Below are 19,976 nucleotides of genomic sequence, written 5' to 3'. Positions count from 1 at the left end.
GTTCATTTTCTTCCTAGCAGCTGGTGCAGTGCTGTATTTTAGCTTTAGTCTGAGAACAATGCTGATAACACACCAATGTTTTAGTTGTCGCTCAGTAGCGCTTACGCTGATCAAGGACTTTCAGTCTCATGCCCTACCAGTGAGGAGGAGCACAAGAAACTTGAAGGAAGCAGAGACAGGACACCTGACCCGAATTAGCCAAAGGGGTATTCCATACCACAGCATGTCATGCCCAGTTTATTCCCCATGCCCCCCCCTCCCTTTTCATTTTTTATATATTCTTTTTTAATTACTTCAACCATTAAACTGTTCTTATGTCAACCCACAAGCTTTACCTTTTTTTCTGATTTTCGTCCACATCCCATTAGGGAAGAGCAGCTGAGCAAGTGGCTGTGCAGTACTAAGTTGCTGGCTGGGGTTAAACCATGACAAAGAGGAAGGAATAGCAGAGAGGAGCTGTTATGCACTGACCATAAACCTCCCATCTTCCTGCAGTGCTTAGGAGTTAGGAGTGAAGGAGTGAATTTGAGCTTGGGAAATGTGGCTGGAAAGGTGCTATCTTAATGTTTGCCTTTTTACATAAATCTACTTTAATTGGTAATAAATTAGTTTTCCCCCAGTCAAATCTGTTTTGCTTGTGACAGTAACTGGTAAACAATCTCCCTGTCATTACCTCAACCCACGAGCCTTCTTACCCTTCCACTAAGGAGGAGCAGCGAGTAAGCAGATGGGTGGGTGTTTGGCTCTTTGCCACAGCTAACTCACCCCAGTATGTGTACAACAAATAATATAAAATAAAATAAAATGCTGTGTCATATGAAAGAAAAATAATTCTAAGTTACCATGCCTTTACGTTTTACTAGGGGGTTTGTGAAGACCAGCATTCTTTAATGAGAAACAAACTGCATCCACAAGATTGCATTCTGGTCATCATGACATTAACTTTATGTGCTCAGCGTCTGTTCAGGAGGACCGTTATATGTATGAGTTTTAACTGACTGAATGACAAAAAAAGTATTTTTCACATTTGCAGGAAATGAGGAATTTTTTTTTTGCTGAAGTCAGCACAACAGATTTGAAAGCAACAAAGAAATAATCCACAACATTATCCTAGTTATTCTCTCAGCATTTATTTGAAATATCAATACTTTCCATAATATAGTTTATGCACTAAGCAGTAGGGAATTGTATTCACTTCACATCATCCAGTACTGAAGTGGCACATTCGAAGCAGCACATTAAACTTCTGGAAGAGACTGTACAATTTAGATAAATAGAACTCTGGATAACTAAACTAACAGAACTTCTGCAACCATTACCAAAAGAATGCCAAGAAGCTAGGCACAGCACTGTACACACAAAGTGCAGGAAGGAGGAACACAAGAGAACCAACTAAACACATGGGGGGAAATGTTTTTGCATATATGGCCACATGTCTTTAATTGGTCAACTCAAAAAGGTAACATGCTTCATTTAGTCCTCATTGAGGAGAGAATGTGCACAAATGATGTTCGAAGAACACATGGTAGACTGAAACAAATTAAATGAGTGGCATGTTTGGTTGGTTATTGTATTCCCCAGTGAATGAGTTTACAAAGGGTATCTGGTGCTTAAGCAGCATCATTTTGTGCCAAGACTTGACAAAAAACAGTTAACAAATGCCAGTTTTATTCCCCATCTTGCCCTCTTACTGGCATTTTGGTGAGCATGCTCTAAGTACCTGAAGGGCAAATTCAGGTGGTTTGTGTCCAAGGTTTTTACTACAGGAATCCCCATTTTATGGTTTACAGTTTACCTGTGGATGGAAATAGGCCTTTTAACAATAATTAAGACTATAAGAATGAGCAGAACACACAGTACAGTGGTTCACTTTCTGAGAAACCAGGTCTACATTTATGCCATCTCTCTGAGAATAAGCCAATTTGGTTGGAAGATACAATTCTGGTTAGTCAATGTTAGACCTGGGTGAACCGCATCATTAGGAAGGGAAAGATCAAACAGCAAGAACTCTTCTTTTTATAGAGAGCTAAGACTCAAAAGTAATACAATGGTGATAGGCATTATCTTCCCAAAACCTCCTGCTACTTCACTATGAGTTACCTGCTTTGTTTGCCATCATCTTACCAGCTTCAACTCCATAATGCCTCTGGTTACCACCAGGCCAGCATGGCCAATAAACTAACCCACACTATACTGGCTCAGAAGATACCACGCATCACCACCATGTAGTATGACAGCACACAAACCAAAGATGCTCAGTGGGAATCAGTAACTCTATCCACTGCAGTTTTCACTTGTAAGGTGTAAGAAGCAGCATTTTGAAAGCAGTGGTACTGCACAACTATCTGGGTCGCAAGTGGTGGATCAGCCATCCTAATTGGGCAACGGAACTAGAATATCAACATAATTGATGGGGAAGAAACCTGACTGGCCATGAAGCATCCCCTCATACCAGTTTTCATCAATCTGGTTAGTGAGGGTAATGATATCACCCTCTTTAAATCCCAGCTCCCCTTCGTTTTCTGGTTCAAAGTCATACAGAGCTCGGCAGCATGGCTGATCCATGTGAACACCTATGGAGAAGAAACACAAAGAAAAAATGTGCTTAAAAATCTCAACAGTTGTATCATTTTTACCACAGTACCTACTACTGGTGTTGCTGTTTCTGCTGTCACTCATATGCCAACAACAGTTCTCTGGTAACATCTAAATTTGGACTGCTAAACTTATTTAGGAAATAGCTATTAGCTTTTGGCAGCCTTTAATTTTCATATGTGACTACCAGTCGATGTCTGAGGATCCTGAAACAACAAAGATAAGGGGTAACGAGTTAAAACTTAAACAGGGGAAGTTCAGATTGGATATAAGGAAAAAAATCTTCACTGTAAGGGTGGTGAGGCACTGAAATGGGTTACCCAGGGAGGTTGTGAATGCTCCATCCCTGGTGGTGTTCAAGCCCAGGTTGGACGAGGCCTTGGGTAGCATGGTTTAGTGTGAGGTGTCCCTGACCATGGCAGGGGGGTTGGAAATAGATGATCTTAAGGTCCCTTCCAACCCTAACTATTCTAAGATTCTATGAAGATACAATGAAGCTCACACCTAAAAGCATGGCCACAAGCAATATGGAAAAAAAAAAAAAAAAAGAAAAAAAAAGAGAAGCAAAAGCCGTAATATATTTCCAGCTTTACTGGCACAGAGATGCTTTGTCTATTTGCCTCAGGTAAGTAGCCTAAGGGGCAGCTTAAAATGACAACGAAGTTGTAACTGTGTCCTTGTCCTTTTATTGGAAATGTACAGTTACACTGTAAACCACTGTATGCTCCTAATCCTCTGAATTTTAATATGAGATTTTCAAAGACCTTTTCTCCCAATCCTCACAAAACACTTGATTGCAGGGCCACCACAAGGCAGATTCAAAACAAGTTTGAAATTAAAAGCTTTCTAATATGTTAGTTCATGAACATCTGAAAATAAATCCATTAGAATAGCTAACGAATAAGTTATTAGTTAGGTTAGATTTTTGGACATTACATATAATTAATAAATATCCCCTCCACCCCCAAGACTAGTTAGTATTTCAGCTATTTCATGTATACTGGCTTCAGGATGAGTAAGTTTCAGATTTTAACTTCTTGGATATTCATTTCAACCTCATTGTGGCTAGAAAGCCCATGCTTGAGATATTTTAGGACAAACATATTCCACTTCTATAGATCTTAGTAGAGCAATTACCAGATTTAATTTATTAAATTCTGTAGTGAAACTTTTTTCATTCCTTTACCTATCACTTAAGTGTATTTTGCTTTATTTGTCATGAAGACTATCTTGCTGGCATAAACAAGCCTTACAACGTGTGTTTGGTGTCTCTGTTGATATGAGCTGAAATTTAGAAGACCTTAACAAATAAATTCCAATGACCAGACTGCAGCTTTGAATGAACCAACCCAAAAATACTTTAAAGACATTTCAAAGAAGGCGTTTGTCTGGAACTGTTAAACACTTCAAAAGAAAGAACCCCCATTGAAGAAAATGCTAAATACAGCTCTCTGAAGAGGAAAACATGAATGCTGCAGACACACAGGAACATAAGTCTGCCCTGCCTTAGCACAGACAAGTGTTCATTACAGTGTGTCATGTAAGTGAAGGTGACAGTTACTGAGAGCTTTAGCTCATGTACAAGGAATCTCCATTGTATCACCCTTGTCATTAGCATAGGTTACTAAGAACTTGCATGATTATCTAAGACAATTTCCAGCTGCAGGTGCCACATGGAGATACTGTTTCTGCCTGTATCTGGGAGAACATCAAACATCAGGATGTGATTGGAAGGAAAAAAACCCTGATTAAAGATGTAGTGAAAAAAATCCAGTCTTGTAAGGTGGAGTGTGCTAGCAATTGTCACTGAAGTAAACTGGAATAACTGAGGTCAGGATCTGTATGGAGGACAGCTCTCACATGTCATGGAGTAAAAAAACATTACTCTGAGAAACAAACAATAATGCTTTTTTAGTATGTGCTGATATGAAATAGACACTTCCTTAAGATACTAATTATGCACAGTCATATAAATGCTTAATCTTGCTTGCACTGCTCTCAGTTGGGCAAAGAAAATAACTTTGATAGCTTTGTTTTTCTTTTTAGTGATTTTCACTTTCAGGCTCTTCCTGTTGTACTACCTGGTTTTAAAAGGCAGGATAAGGTTATAGGGGCTTTGGAATGGTTCAGGGTTCTGCATTTTCACAGAAAATGTCCTGTTGTTCTTCCGGTTTCCTAGATGTCTTTATAAAGTTCTATATTTTGAAGTGAATTTAAGTAAGGCCGCATCTCTTTGCGCTTCTAGAACTAAGGAAATTTTTCATGCAAAGACACATTTAAAGCAGTGGATGATCCATTCCTGTTCTCCTGCCTGAGGATGTGAGCAAATCACAAAGAAACAAAGAAACAACATTTCTAACAGCTCTGTCCTATACTATCTTCATTCTCATTATCTCTCACTATGAAAGAACTAATCTCTAGATGAAAGCATAGAAATTCAGCATTGTAGCAAAACTTCAAAGTTGGGTTTTCTCCTCATATTGATACTGCCTTTTACCTGATGGTTTAGGTGTAGTGGCATGGGATATTCCTCCATTATGCTGAGTATTATCACCAGTTGTGAATTCCAGGCTCATACGGGGTTTGGGCTGGTATTCTCTCCTGGGCTGAGATGATGCCTCTTTTATTCTGCCAAAACATGAAGTGTCAAGAATTAGCTTCTTGTTAACAGATGAGATGCACCAAACTTCTTTATTTCCACGGCTGAAGTTCTGATGCACTGCTCATTCAGACTAAACAAGTTTGGGCATTTGTAGTAATTTTTTGTTTACAGCATTAGTTTAAATTACAAAAAAACCACACAATGTGACTATGCCATGAGGCTGTTAATTTTAATTTCCCTCTAAGAACTTAGCATTTTGCCTGGCTTCCTTTTGCCTGACAATAACAAATCGCTACTAAAGGGGAAAAACTTGTTACGTGATTAGCCATGCCTGGAGAAGTGCTGTATGAGCATCTCTGCCCCAATTTTTAGCATGATTTTTGCTTCCATCCCTGGCAAGCCTTAACTGTTCAGCTGGCTGATGCCAACTCTTGTCATTTTAGGAGGAGACTGTGTGGGAATGTACTGACTTCAGCTGCAGACTTAGTTAATTTGTAATCTGGAATACTTGTTTCACAGAGGTACAGAACTCCAGTTTTCCTGACTCTCAAAATAAAAATACTATGCATCATTAATTTCAACTTATTTTTCTAATTGAGAAATCTGAAATTTCTAAGAAAGGGTACATTTTCAGATTCCAAGGTAAAATTCAGGGACAGGATGATTACAGAATCAGAGCAGCTTGTGCAGAGCAACTGCCACATATATTTCTAATACTGCACATGGGAGAACACTCGAGCTAAGACCTCCATATTTAAAGCACAAGTTGGTTTCTCTAACCTTCTCTAGATCTGCCCTAGACTTGTTGCTGGCAGCACATTTTGATTTATCTATTGAAAAGATCTGCTTTTAAATTAATCAATTTTGGTATTGATGACAAGGGTTTCCGTACTGTCCAATATACTACGTATGTTAGTCACTTCCCAGAGATCACTTTTCTTCTTTACAAAACTGTAAACATAGTAGAAACATCAATTAATGTTTTTAACAGTTAACATGAATTGTCAAAATAAACTTAAGAAGGCTTTGCTGTGTTTCACTTATTAACAGAAATTACTTTTTCAAAACAGCAAAGTTTTGAAGCAAGAAATACTTTAAGTTCATTATACCTAATGAAACAAACACCATGAAACAAACACCAGATATGAACTAAAAGGCAACAGTTCTACTGACTTGCTAAAAATTACCCAAAAGCTCAGCATAAGCCACGTTTCTTAAGAAAAGAAACATCTCCAAGGAAACCATCCCTGCTTCCCAGCTGCTCTGTCACAGAACTCTCTCTTGAAAACTGCAGCCTCCTTTTGCTTGATGGAAAGGAGAGTTTAAAAAGAAAAGCCTTTACTGACCTTCCAGATTTTATTTACTTTATTGCAAGTCTACCAATGTTTGCTAAGTTTCTGAAGTCCCAGTTCCTGGAATCATGGCATTTTAAGGAACCTTATGCCTTCCATTAATGCACACAAGTTAAATGAAAATTCTTGCATTTGCAGTTCCTGAAGGAAGTTTTAAAGCCTAATCTAAAGGGCTCAGGAACACTTGAGTGTATTTTTAAATTTTTGATGTTTTTTTCTCAGCCTAACTCATTTTTTCTTAAAATTCTTTGGACAATATACTAAACAGGACAGTATCAACAGTAACTCAGCAGTTACAAGACATTGTCCATGCCAAACAATAGTACAAACAACTTCCATTTACATCTTTTTGTAAGTATCTAGGAAGAAGTATCTAGAAAGTAGGTGATACCTGCTGTAGACATCATTAAGAATGATCAGTAACAAATTTGCTTGGCTTAAAACTAAAGCATTATATATTTTTTTTTGTCATAAAACAACCCCCAAAACCCAGGGCCATGCATTCTTTGCCACCTATGTACCATTACCATCAGCAGGAAAAGACAAGTAGTTCTAATAGCAACATCTCTACATCCCTTCTTAATCCCTGGCATAAGCATATCACAGTGCTCCAGTTTGTGTCCAGTGGATTATTTAGCCAGCACACTCTTTACAATTAGGGATGCATAATAAGTTCATGCAAAAGATTTACTTCAGCTGATTTGTGACAGCAGTCTGATGTAAGGTTCTTGAAAAGCTAAAATGATTCAGAGCTGAAACTTAAAGAAAAGATACTGAACATTTAGCAGAAGTTTCAAAAGTGCAAAGGATTATCTGAATTGATACAGGAAGAGAAATCTGTTGCAGAGAGGTATGTTTGCTGTACGGAGTAACTTATGGACTACAGAACATCTCATCTGCTCCCAAGGATTCTTTTGTAAAGTGAACTGCAGCATTCATTTGGAAGTGCTGAAAATCACTCTGTGAGCTGTTCAGGCAGTACTGCAAACTGCCTTCAGAAACAGCCTTCTGGGCAGCCTACCTACGAAACAAATGCTGCTCCCAATCACAAAGAAATGTTAAGACTTAGAACTGGATGAGGTTTTACAGACTGTGTGCTCTAAGAAAATAAACACTGACAGACCCAGCAGTACCAGAAACTAGATCTGCACGAATGACATCAGAAAACTGGAAGGAATCATGGATGATTTAAAAACTGCCTTCACACAGTATGTGAACATTATCTGCTCTTGAGAATTATATGCAGCTTTAAGGAAGAGTCTTCTAGAAGTATGTGAACTAAACCAATCTTTCCTGGTGTCCTGGGTTCAGCAGTAGCCGTCATTTTTCTCCTCCTTGGTAGCTGGTGCAGTGCTGTGTTTTGACTTTCGGCTTGGGAACAGAGCTGATAACAATGATGTTTTGGTTTGGCCAAGGACTTTGTGAGCCTCATGCTCTGCCAGGGAGGAGGGGAAGCCAGGAGGAAGCAGAGACAGGACACCTGACCCAAACTGACCAAAGAGGTATTCCATACCACAGCACGTCATACCCATCCGGGTGGGACTCGTTTCTTGGCCGGTGGTATTGTATTCTCTTCCCTTGTTATTTTCTCTTATCATCGTTGTCGTTGGTAGTAGTGGTGGTGATTTGTGTTGTACATTGGTTGCTGGACTGTTCTTGTCTCAACCCGTGGGAGTTGCACCCTTTCGATCCTCCTCCCCGTTCCTCCGGGAGCGGGGAAGGGGAGAGCCCCGGCGGGGGGGGCGGTGCTGGCACCACTCACTGGGAGTGAGTGAACAAGCTGTCTGGCTAGGGTTTAAACCACGACACCTGGATTTTTTGTTTCTTTGAAGAAGAACATGTGTGTAGGAAACTGATGAACTCTTACAAACATTATTTTCCTCACTTCAAGGGGGTACAATCTGTTTTTTATGGGTAGGAAAAAAAAACAGGAAGTTCTAAAATATTCTAAAATTCTGTTAGAAAGATATTATATTGTACCAATTCTGAGATGGCACTTGCAGTTCCAGAAAAGGGGATGGAAGAGGTAAATTAGGATGAGCCTTGTATCAAGTTTGATCTGGTAATTAAGCTGGAAAAAAGGAGTATCCAGTTAAGGTGGCAACTGACAGGGGTCTCACTACCTGGCTTGGGAAGTTGTTCACGTAGTTGTAACAATCAATCTTTAACATCTTCTCCTGGGAAGGACTACGTCATGAATGCATGCAGGAATGGGAAGGAATCCAAAGTTGTAAGTCCCACTGACTTCCCATATTTATAAGCACTTGCTTTCATTTAAATCACATCTTTTTTGAGCTGACATGCTTTCCTGAACACAGTTCTCATTCAGTCATACTAAGACGTATATGTATCTCTAAAACATACAAACCTCAGCTTCCAATTGCCTAATGAAATGATCCTTGTTTTCATATACATACAGTTACCACGTTGCACAAGGCAACAGCTTTGCATTTTACTCATGTTTACTGCCTCCGTAAAACAGAAAAACACAACCCAACAATCAACAAAATTACACAAAGTGCATTACCTATCTTCCAGCTTAGAAGTAACTCGCTGTAGGATCTGTGTGGCCTGCTTGTGGTACTCCAGCTGGGCTTGTACAAGAGCAGAAAGCTGGCTCACTTGTTCAATCTGAGGATTGACAACAAAACATCAGATCAGCAACAGCGAGTAAAGACCACTGTCTCAGTGACACTGAAAAGGCAGTTTTACTTATCTCTCTAAAAAGTTGATTTTCACATTTGTAGTTTGTAAATAGTTACATATCAGTCTTTATTCATACCCGTGTCTGGTTATGACCTGATCTGGAATGGTAACTGCAGCTCTTCTCTGCTGATGAGCTCCATGGCAGATTTGCAATGAACAGCAGCCTACAGACCTACCTCATTCAGCAGAAACTATGGAAGTAAAAATGAGACTGTAATGAGAGCACAATACACCTTTTCCCTCCCTGCTTTTGAGGGGCACAAAACCAGAGTGACTATGGTTATGCTTCTGGCCTGTGAAGCAAACCAAAACATGAAGATACTACATACTCTTGGATACAGAGTATTTGTAGTGCAGGCAGATAGTATTCTACTTCATGAGGGAAGAAACACCCAAAACTTTTGTGTGGGAATGCAATAGCTAGCAGTTTCAAAATACCCAATGCAGCAATGGTATAATGCAGGCCAGCACTACCTGACCCCATAGCACTAGATGTCACTACAAGGATTAAAACTACAATCTTGGTATACTTCTTTCATTTCAGCACAGCTACTTTTAATTTCTAGCATGCAAATATTTTCAGGTTAGTCATGGCCCCTCTACCGCAATCTGGTAATACAGAATTAAATTAGGTGTATATTTAAACTTTAAATAAATCAAATCATTTACTTCAATAGAAATATTTAAACTGAGTTTCTTTTGACCAGGTATTCTGTAACACAGATTTCAGCTGAAATGTTTTTTTCTGCCAAAAGAAATAAATTTTTCTTCTTTCTTGATTTTATAATCTCAACATTAATTATAAACAGAAGATTTAAAATACCTAATAGATGCTCAATCCTAAACGAGTCTGTAAGCAAAAAATAAGCTGCAGGGTCAGATTTGAGAAGTCATATTAACTTCAGCTTTCCTATTCACTATTGCAGCTGATTACAGCAGAGACCATGTAGATGCGAGTTCGTCATCTCTGATCTTTACCAATCCTCTCAGGAGCCCACACACCTGAGCAAACATATTGGCTCAAACCTTAAAACCGCAACTAAGTAAAAGTCATGACTTATATTTATACAGCTCTAAGAAGGAAGCTAAATTGGTTTTTAAGTAACACTACACAGGAAGCACAAATGATGCTACAAAGAATTTATGTTCTTTAGCTCAGCTACCTATAAAATTCAGCTACCTATAGAAGTCCTACATGTGCATGCTGTACATTACTATAGTTTCAGAGCCTTCCACTGAGTCGAACAAGGAAGCAAGTGCTTCCCCATTGTACAATGACGGGAATTTGTGTTGTGAAGTATTTAATAAGGCTTTCTGGTTTTAGACTGTTTTAGATTGCCTTCACTGCTCTTTTTCAGATTCAGCTCAAAGATTGACAAGGGACCTCACATCCATCTCCAAAAGGTTGAACATGCTTGACTCAGCAATTTCCTTTGATTCATCAAATTTCTCCAGAGCCTGGCGAAGTTCTTCATCAGGGAGTTTGCCCTGTCTTTTCTTCTTGTAATCAAAATCCAGGCGTCGACCCTCCATTTTCTTTAGGTGATGCTGAAAAACAAAAACACAAACACAAGCAAAGAATAAAGGATGCTCCCCAACTCTCTTATACTGCATTGTAATCAGTTGGTTCACTAACATTTGCAAGTGTTTGCTGTGCATCAACGCTTCCCCACAGGGAAGAAATACAGATCAATGAAATAGGTCATTTTACATATCATTTAAGAAGTGATGGTGTGCTGCTGTCTAACATTAAAAAAAGGCCATGCAGAATGTGTAACTGCAACTACCATCTGTATAGTATATACACGGGTTTATAGCTTTTTAACACTGATGCACAATTACCTGAACACTACGTTTTTTCCCAACATGTTTAAAATAAAACTCTTTTAAAAGCAGTTTTGCGACAGAACTGAAAAGTAAAACTCAAGTCAAAAGAGATTATAATCAGATCATCTCTAATTCTGAAAGCCCATTTTAAACCACATGACTAACATAAAACTTTTAACATATACACAGTCTGCACATTTGGTATTATTAAAATGCCACATTGAGGGCAATACCTGTATTTCTCTAAGATCTTTGTCATGCAGATTCTGAAGTGGGTCAATGAAGTTTTGTTTTACTTCCATGTCAAGAGAGTCCTTGACCTCAGAAAGCTCCTTCATAGCTTCTCCGACATCTGCAAGTGCTGGTCCTGAAAGAATGTATGTCCAGCTTGTTTCGAAATAAAGTTACAAACCACCTTAGAATGAAACTGAGTCATACCATTTCCCAAGTTTATCAAAGAGTATTAATACACTGAAATATTAATAAAAATTAATACAATGAAAGGACATGGATTTTACACGTCAGCAGTCCCCAGAGTTTATGCCTTGCAACACAGTTGAACTTCAGGATCTATGCTGCATCAAGACAGCTTTCTCCACACCACATGGAAGGGTTGTATTCTATTCATTCCTCACTCTGGTGAAGCAAACATACTAAAAGAGAATTATCTGTATTTGCTCCAGTGTTGCCATCACCAGACACTAAAGCGCATAGGAAAACATGTCTAACGCAAGTTTAGGGCTCCCTGTTTCTACCAGTGAGACTGGTGACAATATCAAATATAAAAATTCTTAACAATTTCACAGAATTATTTAATGAAAGTTTTTTATGAAACTGTTGATTTCATTCAAGTTCATAAACTTCAAGAGCAATTAGCTGCTTTCTGAGTTTTCCTCCAAGATTCAAGGCCATAAATATTACCACTCTGGACAAATTTACGTCCTCTGCCTAAAAACAAAAACAAGAGGCTCAAAAATGCCCTCCTGGTTTGAGATATAGGTTGGTGGGACACCCCCCTTCCCACACACACACATTTTCCAAGAATACAAATGGTCTTAAAACCTAGAAATGTGAGAAATCAGGAGTTTTGTCTCTCAAGCAGGGGATACCAGGAATGCACTGCAAAACTAGAGAGCCTGCCAGACCCAGATGAAGAGTGACAAACCAGCCATAATAGCCGCTATTAGTTAAGGACATGAAAATAGTTGTCCTATGTACTCTGCTGCATGCTACTGCAATCATCAGGGGATATACAGTGATTTTCAAAAAACTAAATTCTATTAGTTCTTCATTTTCCCTTTAAAAATGTGTTTGAAATCTAGCAAATGCGAGGCAAACAATAAAAAATCAGAAGTCTTTAGCACAAATCAACCTACACCTGCCAAGCTAACTAGTAAATTATATAAAACAAACAAGAAAATATCTTTTCCACTGCAGATGTCTTTATATCAGGAGGAACACGTTATGAAGATTTAAATAGGAAATGGAATTTTCACAGACTTGAAGGTCCTGCTGTATAAAAATTATTGCTGTATAAAAATGACTGCTGTATAAAAATTTGGCCAGGAAATTTGTGTGAGAAAAGTACAGAACAAAGGATCCGGCCATGTATGTCATTGTTTTTAGTTGGACCTCTACTGTTGAAGAACACAGTGTTAAGTCTCAGTTTAACATTTCTAACTCGGGCAGCTATAAACTTATTCAAGGCTTGGAGGGAGGAGTGGTTGACAGATAAGACAGGAGTATGCACTAGTACCTTAAAGTATGGAATTTCATCAGAAAAAAGGTCTAAGTCTATTAAAAATATATCAGCCTTTATTCTTTGCCTGTAATGACAATAACATTTATTATAAGGATTCTGAGGACAAAGGGTTTTATTGTACACATGCATAGACAATATTACAATTTCTGAACACATATCTTTAATCCCAATACATCCTCAGTAGTGTACTCCATGACAAGAGTGCCTAAAGCCTACACGGATATGGGTTCAAATGGAAACAACTCTACTTTCATCCACAATAAAAAAATCTCTAGTCCAAATCCATGAAAGATATTCAACAGGCCTACTCCTAGTTTCTCCTTAAAGGAGAAGTCTGATGAAGCATAACACTCATGCTTCTTGCAGAAGCTGTTCTTTGTAAGAGCACAACACTTCAATAATGAAAGTTATATTAAATGTTACTACCATTTTTATTGCATTATTATGGAAAGGGAAGTAATAAAGTTACCAAAGTTGCATTCTTCTCCAAGCTCTCGTCCAAATTTCAGCATCGCATCTGCCAGCAAGGCTTCAGCCTGAGGGTAACCTGGTCCCTTCTCCTGGCCTCGAATTTTTGACATAGTGTTGATCATGCTGAGTTTAGCTCGGGAAGCTGAAGCAGGCAAGTGACAGAGGTTACAAATATGCAACAGTTTGATTACACAGAGAGGAATGCACTCCTTAGATTTCTATGAGCTACCTACAATGTTATTTCAAGGACAGTATGTAAGTTTATGACTATGCTTTGTTTTTCATCTATTATTTTTAGAGCAAAGGAATGAAGTGGTGTTGATCTGACTTTTTTTTGTCTTCTGCTTGTAGACCAGAGAGGATGTTCTGTCCTGAACTTTAAGTCAAAGCTTCCCCAGAAAGCCCAGGAACACTTCCAAGATAACACGTTCAACAGGTGCTCCAACTCACGTAGAAAAACCTTTAATTCCCCAAAGCCTATCTTCAAATTCTCAGGTACCAGATGGACAGCAGATTGAGCAAGCCTTGCTTTGAAGAAAACTTCAGACTAAACTGGAATTTAATCCAAGAATAAACTGCGGTGCCCTATATGTTTTAAATGTTTGAAAGAAGTATTAAATTATATTCCCAAACATGATGTCCAACAACCTCTGAAATTGTTCTTGCTTTTTATGGGGATTTGGGGAAACTCTACTTCAGAGTAGTTTTAGCCTTGTATTTTATTTCAGATGCACAAATGCAGATTAAAAGAAAGCACACAATTATCATAATTGATGAAAACAAAGACAGCAAACATAAAAGAACAAATCTGTTTGCTGATGTGCTTTAATGAATTTTTGCAAGTATAGACTGTGAATGGCCTGCAGAGAGTGAATTAATTAACAGCACTTGACTTCAGATTTTGCCAGCTAAATCCTAACGCCAGCAAAGCTGATGCAGTGAGTGTTTCTACCTACATTACTGTGTGTGCTACAGTGGGGCAGCTACAGATGCATCTACCTACCTTTTGCAAAGGCCTGACTTAGTTGCTCTTAGTATTTCTGCTTACAACACATTAGTAGGTCACACTTCCATGTGCTGATTTCACCGGTCAAAATTCAACCTTGTACACATTTCTGCAGCAAAACATAACACTAGCAGTCTGGAGTCAACAAGTGCTTGCTCTTAATTTTTTGTGTATCAAGAGAGGGTTCTTGTTGCTGAGTATGTTTCACTTTGTAACATAGAAGCATAGAAACAGACACAGGGAAATCAAGCAAATGTCATATTACTTATTATTTTTTTGACATACAGTAAATATGTTTTTGTAAGCTTTCTCATTACCCTTGAGTGCCACCAGATCATGCTTTTCAGCATCTGTATTTCTTGATGCCTTCTGTTTCAACTCACTATAAAACTACAATCAGCAGACTGGCTGACTGTTCAGTACAAGCAACTGCATTTTAATGAAGTGTCTGGCTTTCAAAAATGGCATCAAAGTTATGGTGGCAATTAAAAAATACAGAAGTGCAAAAGAAACTAAAATGCAAACAAAATCAGACAGGGTAGTGAAGTCAGCAAGCTTAGTTAAAACAGGAACAAATGAGAGTATTTTCAGAAATAAAATAAAAAAGATTTTCCCAAAAGAGTGACTATAAATAAGTGGCTATGTTCTGGACAGGTAAGCAAGAGTAGACAGAAAAGAAAGAAAGATGAAAGGACAATTAGGGAAGGGCAAGAAATAAATCATAGAAGAAAGGCATGCATGAAAAATTCAAGCTTCAATGATTCATCTAATCCTTTAATAATGATTACATCAGAAACCTGATTTAGTAGGAAATTTTAGAATACATCTAAGTGGTCTCATTCCACTTTTCTTCTATTAAGGTTGTTTCCAGTAACTTCCACAGGAGCAGAGGTGTTTGTGCTCAGTCAATCTCAAAATCCTGTCTGAGCCCTTTCATTTCTGTTCCTTTATCTGCTTTCTTCCCTAAGTTATGTTTCTATCTGGGCGAGGAGAGGCAGAGATCCACAAAACACCACATGGAAGTGACATGAATACTTGGGTTTTTTCCAGTTGTGGCCCCTCTCCTTTACATTGGTTTTCATGGTGTCACCAACGATTCACCTTAATATGAAGTGTTAACAGCACGATGGCAAATCGTAAGAATATTGCCAGAAGAGTTTGAAAGAAACTTCAGCAGTAGGTTCAACTGATCATTCTTTGTATTTTCAATCTTGTTCATCATTCACCCTCTTTTCCTTGAAATTACGGTCACGTACATCTGAATGGAAAGTCTTTGAGCCTTCAACATGTCCAATTTTAGTTACTTTCAGGTTTGGGGGTGATTTTTTTTGTTTGTTTGGGGGTGGGTGTTTGTTTGTTTGTTTTAATTGGTAGGTCTACAAAGCTATCTTTTTCAGTCACACTTTTTCAGTCACACTAATCTCAGCCCAAAATCTCTTTCAATAAGTTCACCTTTGTCTCTAATATCCTTTCCCTTCTTTTCCCTACCCTTTCTCCTTACCGCTTCCCTTTTCTTTCCAGCATTTGTTAATTGTTTAGTGAAGTTAGGCAATGCTGAATACTTCACTTATTGATCCTTCAAAACACCAATAAGCTAATTATCTTTAGCACTGCAGTACTATGTTATCCAAGAATATCGATGTTTTCAGGGCACATGTTGTTATCAAGGAGTGTATTGGCTACTGTAATAGATGGAAACCTAGCTGGCAGTTGATTCCTGCTCATGACAGAGAGACTTTAACAGAGTGTTTTTCACCAAAGTATATTCAGTAGAGCACATATGTTTATGTTCATCATGACAGTTTGTTGGAAAGAGCCAGGAAAACATAGGTGCACAGTTGTTCTACGACCTTCATACTTGGCTGTACTGGGGAGCCTGGCCAAAGCTCTCGGTACAAACAGTGAGATCACGAGAAACTGCACAGCCCCACGAGTAAACAATTACCGAGCTGGCATAAAGCTGGTTGTTCTTCTAAGGGTATAACAGCAGGACCCTTTTGTAGCTGATTCCAAAGCCTTACCTATGGGTGTATGCATCACATAGGAATCTTCCCAGTTACCTCAGAATCTCAGCATCGGCTGCAGCGGGGCTTCCCAGCTTGAAGTGTGGGCCTGGATGATGATTTGGTGGTAACTGATGATATATTTCTTCTTAATCTCTGTTCTCGCTATGCAGCGATTGTTTGATGCATTCCTGATTTTCCTCTGTGCTTTATTTATGTATGTATCTCTCTGAATTGCTGTAGTGTACTTATTCACTATAGAGATACATAACCTGATTTGCGTTAGTGCGCTTATTCCCTTTAGTGCGCTTGTTTAATAAACTGTGCACGTTATACAGCTAACATATGGTTGTTTTGTTGAGTACGCTGCCTGTTTGCAGAACAGGTACATCCCAAACATTCTTCTCCTTGCAAAACCCAGGTAAACTTTTAAAGACAATCTTCTGTTAAATACTGCTGTTAAATAATTTTTTTTTTCATTACATTTCTTCCTTTTCCCAATGATGCTTCTGTTTTTTATGAGAATGAGAAGGTAAACAGGATATACTGGAAATCAGCATTTTTGGCGCCCCAAGTAAACACCAAGATAGTAGGGAGATTTTTAAAAAGGAAATTTTTTATTTTACTGGAAATATTAGTGATTTTCCACACAATTCTTGTCACTATAGAGTCATTTTGCAATTGGCATAAAACAATCTAAGATCAGGTGAGAGCTGAAAAGGATCAGTCCTACTTTCCTCTTACTCCATCTGCTATCTTTGCACAGCATGGAATGGGTAACATGATCTCATTTGATATGCAAGAAATTACATCTTCCTCCTGCCTATTACAGTTTTAGTTTCCTGATTCTACTTGCACATGCCACAAGAAGATGAAGAGATGTATAGCTAGAGCATGGAAACTGCTCTTTTCTGCGGCACTGCAAACCTGCCTCAGCTTGAGATGCCTGAAATCACACCCTTAGCTACTTCCAGAAATTCAACTTTCTGTTGTTACTGTGAGCCTCCTTCATGATTCACAGCAATTGTAATCACTCAGACATGTCAGGAAGGCAGCCAGGGAAGCACTAAACAGCCAAAGCTTATTACTGAGTCTATATGATGATGCACAACAGCAGCTTCACAGTACTTAACAATTTTATCACTAGCCCCATGTTTGTCAATCCTATGGCTTTTTCTGCAGAGTGGTTGTTGACAATGAGCAATGAATCTGCAGAGTCAAGTCATAAACACTTTTTCATCTGTTGACATAGAAACTGTTCTAGTCATCATTATTTTCTTTCTAGCAGTTCTTGCACTTGTAAATATTATTCTTCCTTTTTTCAATGCGCTGGCAACATCATCAAATTATCCTCCTTCCCTCTGTTTCCAGCTATGAGGAAACAAATTCCTTACAGTGAATGAAAATCTGGTCTGTACTTCCATGAGACTCTAAGATACTTACGGTAGGTAGAGGGCTCCATCTTACCTTCACTTTATATCTGTTGACCCCATTAGCGGAGACACCATTGACTTATTGAACCCTTATACTCCTACATCACTACTCTTGACTTTAATGGTTTACATGATTACAACAGCTCCATCCAGATCCCTGCTCCTTCTACGGATCCTCTGCCAAGAGAGCAGCATGCACCACTCTCTCACCCCAATCACAAAAAACCTTCCTTCATAGAAACCATTTATTTATTTCTATTGTGAAGGTTCAAATTAGTCATCTTTGATTATGTTCTTTTATCTGCCTTTTTCTCCAGTTCTACAGCTCTTTTGCATGCTACCTTTTAGCTCCCTCCTTAGTAACTCTGACGAGGATGGGAAATCCCTAGAGGACTTGGTGAAAGCCCTTGTTATGCCTCCTCCTGCACCCTAGAGGAATTTGCTTCACAGCTTTGTCTTTATTCCCATCGTCTGCAAGGACTGCCTGCTCCTTTTCCCTCACACAGGGACTGCAGAATGCCTCATGCAGACACCCTCACTGTGCCTGATCCCGATCCCCAACTGCAGGTTGACGGCCTCATCCTGTTCCCATACCCAGGCTGGTGCCTGATGCCCAGGGCTGTTGCTGCACCAGTACCCCCCACTGCCTGGCTAGAGCAGTGGAATCTGCCCTGGCTGCCAGGCACTGCCCTGCTTCCCCTGAGGAGTCCATAGCCACCTCCAGCTCTCAAGGAGTCCCACACTGCTCACAGTGTTGACATTCAGATGTCTGTAAGTAAATACACCTATTTCACCAATTTTGTCTTGATCTTGACTGCACCAGTGAGCATGGTATCATTCAGACTATATATATTGGTGAGACAGAGTGTCTTCAGAAAGTGCTGCAAGTACTGTAAGACTGTGAAATTACATTACCTGGATTGGGCTGAAGATACTCTATTGTCTTTGCCATTATCTCCATAACTGCCCTGCTGGTAACATCCACTTTCTAAATGAGAGTTAAACAAAAAGAAACAGGAAAAGACATGTTAAGCAAAAGGAAGACTTTTTTCTTCTTTTAAAAATAAATTCTTATAAATTCTTTTGACTTAATTTCTGTGTCCCTGAGAACTGCCCCACTACCAGAATGGTGATAGTATCAGGAAAACTACCAAAGTATGAGTTCACCACTTCAGTTCATAGCAGATCTTCTTAAGTGAGGCCATTAGTACAGAGTACCTCAGGATGTGTTGGGAACTTGATGTGACTTATTGTACGGTGCTGATACTTTCCATAACCTTGGGAAACATCCACAACATGGAAAATTTTTTGATAGACCAGTCACTAAAACTATTTGAAGAATTAGCCATCTTTGATCCCCCCGCCCCCCCCCCCCAAAAAAAAAACCTGACAAAATGAGAGGAAAGCCTATGTCAATCAAAACCAACCACCAGTAATAAAATGAGCTTTCTAACTCTTTCAGAGCAAGTTCTAGTAAAACTGGATCAAGGAAGACTCGGTATCACTCTGTTTCCAGTTTCAAGAAACCTACCAGCAGAGACACTCTGGCCATTGACTTCCCCTGGCTGACTCCATTAAGAAGTTAATTTATATTTAGAAATCTAAAATACTTAAACCTGAAAAGCAGGTTTTTTACTTTCTTCTACTGTAATAGGAATTCTTGTTTTTCTTAAGATGTACTCTGCATCAGCTTCCTAAGCGGCATATAGCAAAGTATGCAACTATTCTCCCTCTCAGAATCAGGCCTCAAACTAAAAAATGTTGCTTTGGCAGGTTTGGGGATCCTTGTAACCTGTTCTGTACTCTGCATTTATAAAGACACATTGCATTTCTCTGCAGGGTAGCTCGTGTCCCACAGGGTGAACTCCTTTACCATAATGGCAAGTTCCTACTTTAGAAAAGAACACCTGAGACAGGTTGTTTGCAGCACACTGTGAGTGACGTCTTTCCCATTTCCTCTTGCCACTGCCATCTGCCAGGTCTTGCCCTGTGCTTTACACAAAGCAGCAGAAGAGGTCTGCCAGCCCTGGGTGAGTAAGTAGCTGAACTGCCTGGTAGAGAGCCCAGAAATGGCTAGGAGGCTGCACAGGAGAGTGGGCGTGGGGAAACAGAAGGCCAGGGACAGGCAGAAGGAGTGTGGCCACTGCCTGCAGAAACGCTGGCAGGGAACACAGGGCCAGGCGGGGAGTGTGGAGGAAAGCAATGAGTTTACTCCACTC

At 39.2% G+C, this 19,976-nt stretch overlaps 1 protein-coding gene across 1 annotated transcript in view; it reads right to left on the bottom strand.

Moving 5' to 3' along the window:
- Positions 1–1,105: 1,105 nt before the first annotated feature.
- The window catches only part of SH3GL2 (SH3 domain containing GRB2 like 2, endophilin A1), a 97,376-nt gene continuing 78,505 nt past the window's right edge, over positions 1,106–19,976 (bottom strand). The window contains exons 3-9 of the mRNA XM_061441202.1: positions 18,673–18,745; positions 13,314–13,457; positions 11,316–11,449; positions 10,645–10,803; positions 9,077–9,180; positions 5,093–5,223; positions 1,106–2,573 (exon numbers count right to left, since the gene is read on the bottom strand). Coding sequence (XP_061297186.1) covers positions 2,374–2,573; positions 5,093–5,223; positions 9,077–9,180; positions 10,645–10,803; positions 11,316–11,449; positions 13,314–13,457; positions 18,673–18,745 — 945 coding nt within the window. The 3' untranslated portion in view covers positions 1,106–2,373. The remainder of the gene's footprint in view (positions 2,574–5,092; positions 5,224–9,076; positions 9,181–10,644; positions 10,804–11,315; positions 11,450–13,313; positions 13,458–18,672; positions 18,746–19,976) is intronic.

The sequence above is a fragment of the Pezoporus flaviventris genome, unplaced genomic scaffold, assembly GCF_033815535.1.
Source record: "Pezoporus flaviventris isolate CSIRO_AGI_PZ_B2104156 unplaced genomic scaffold, CSIRO_AGI_Pfla_v1 ptg000212l, whole genome shotgun sequence".
Lineage (NCBI taxonomy): Eukaryota > Metazoa > Chordata > Aves > Psittaciformes > Psittacidae > Pezoporus > Pezoporus flaviventris.
This window is presented reverse-complemented; position numbering and strand designations above follow the sequence as displayed.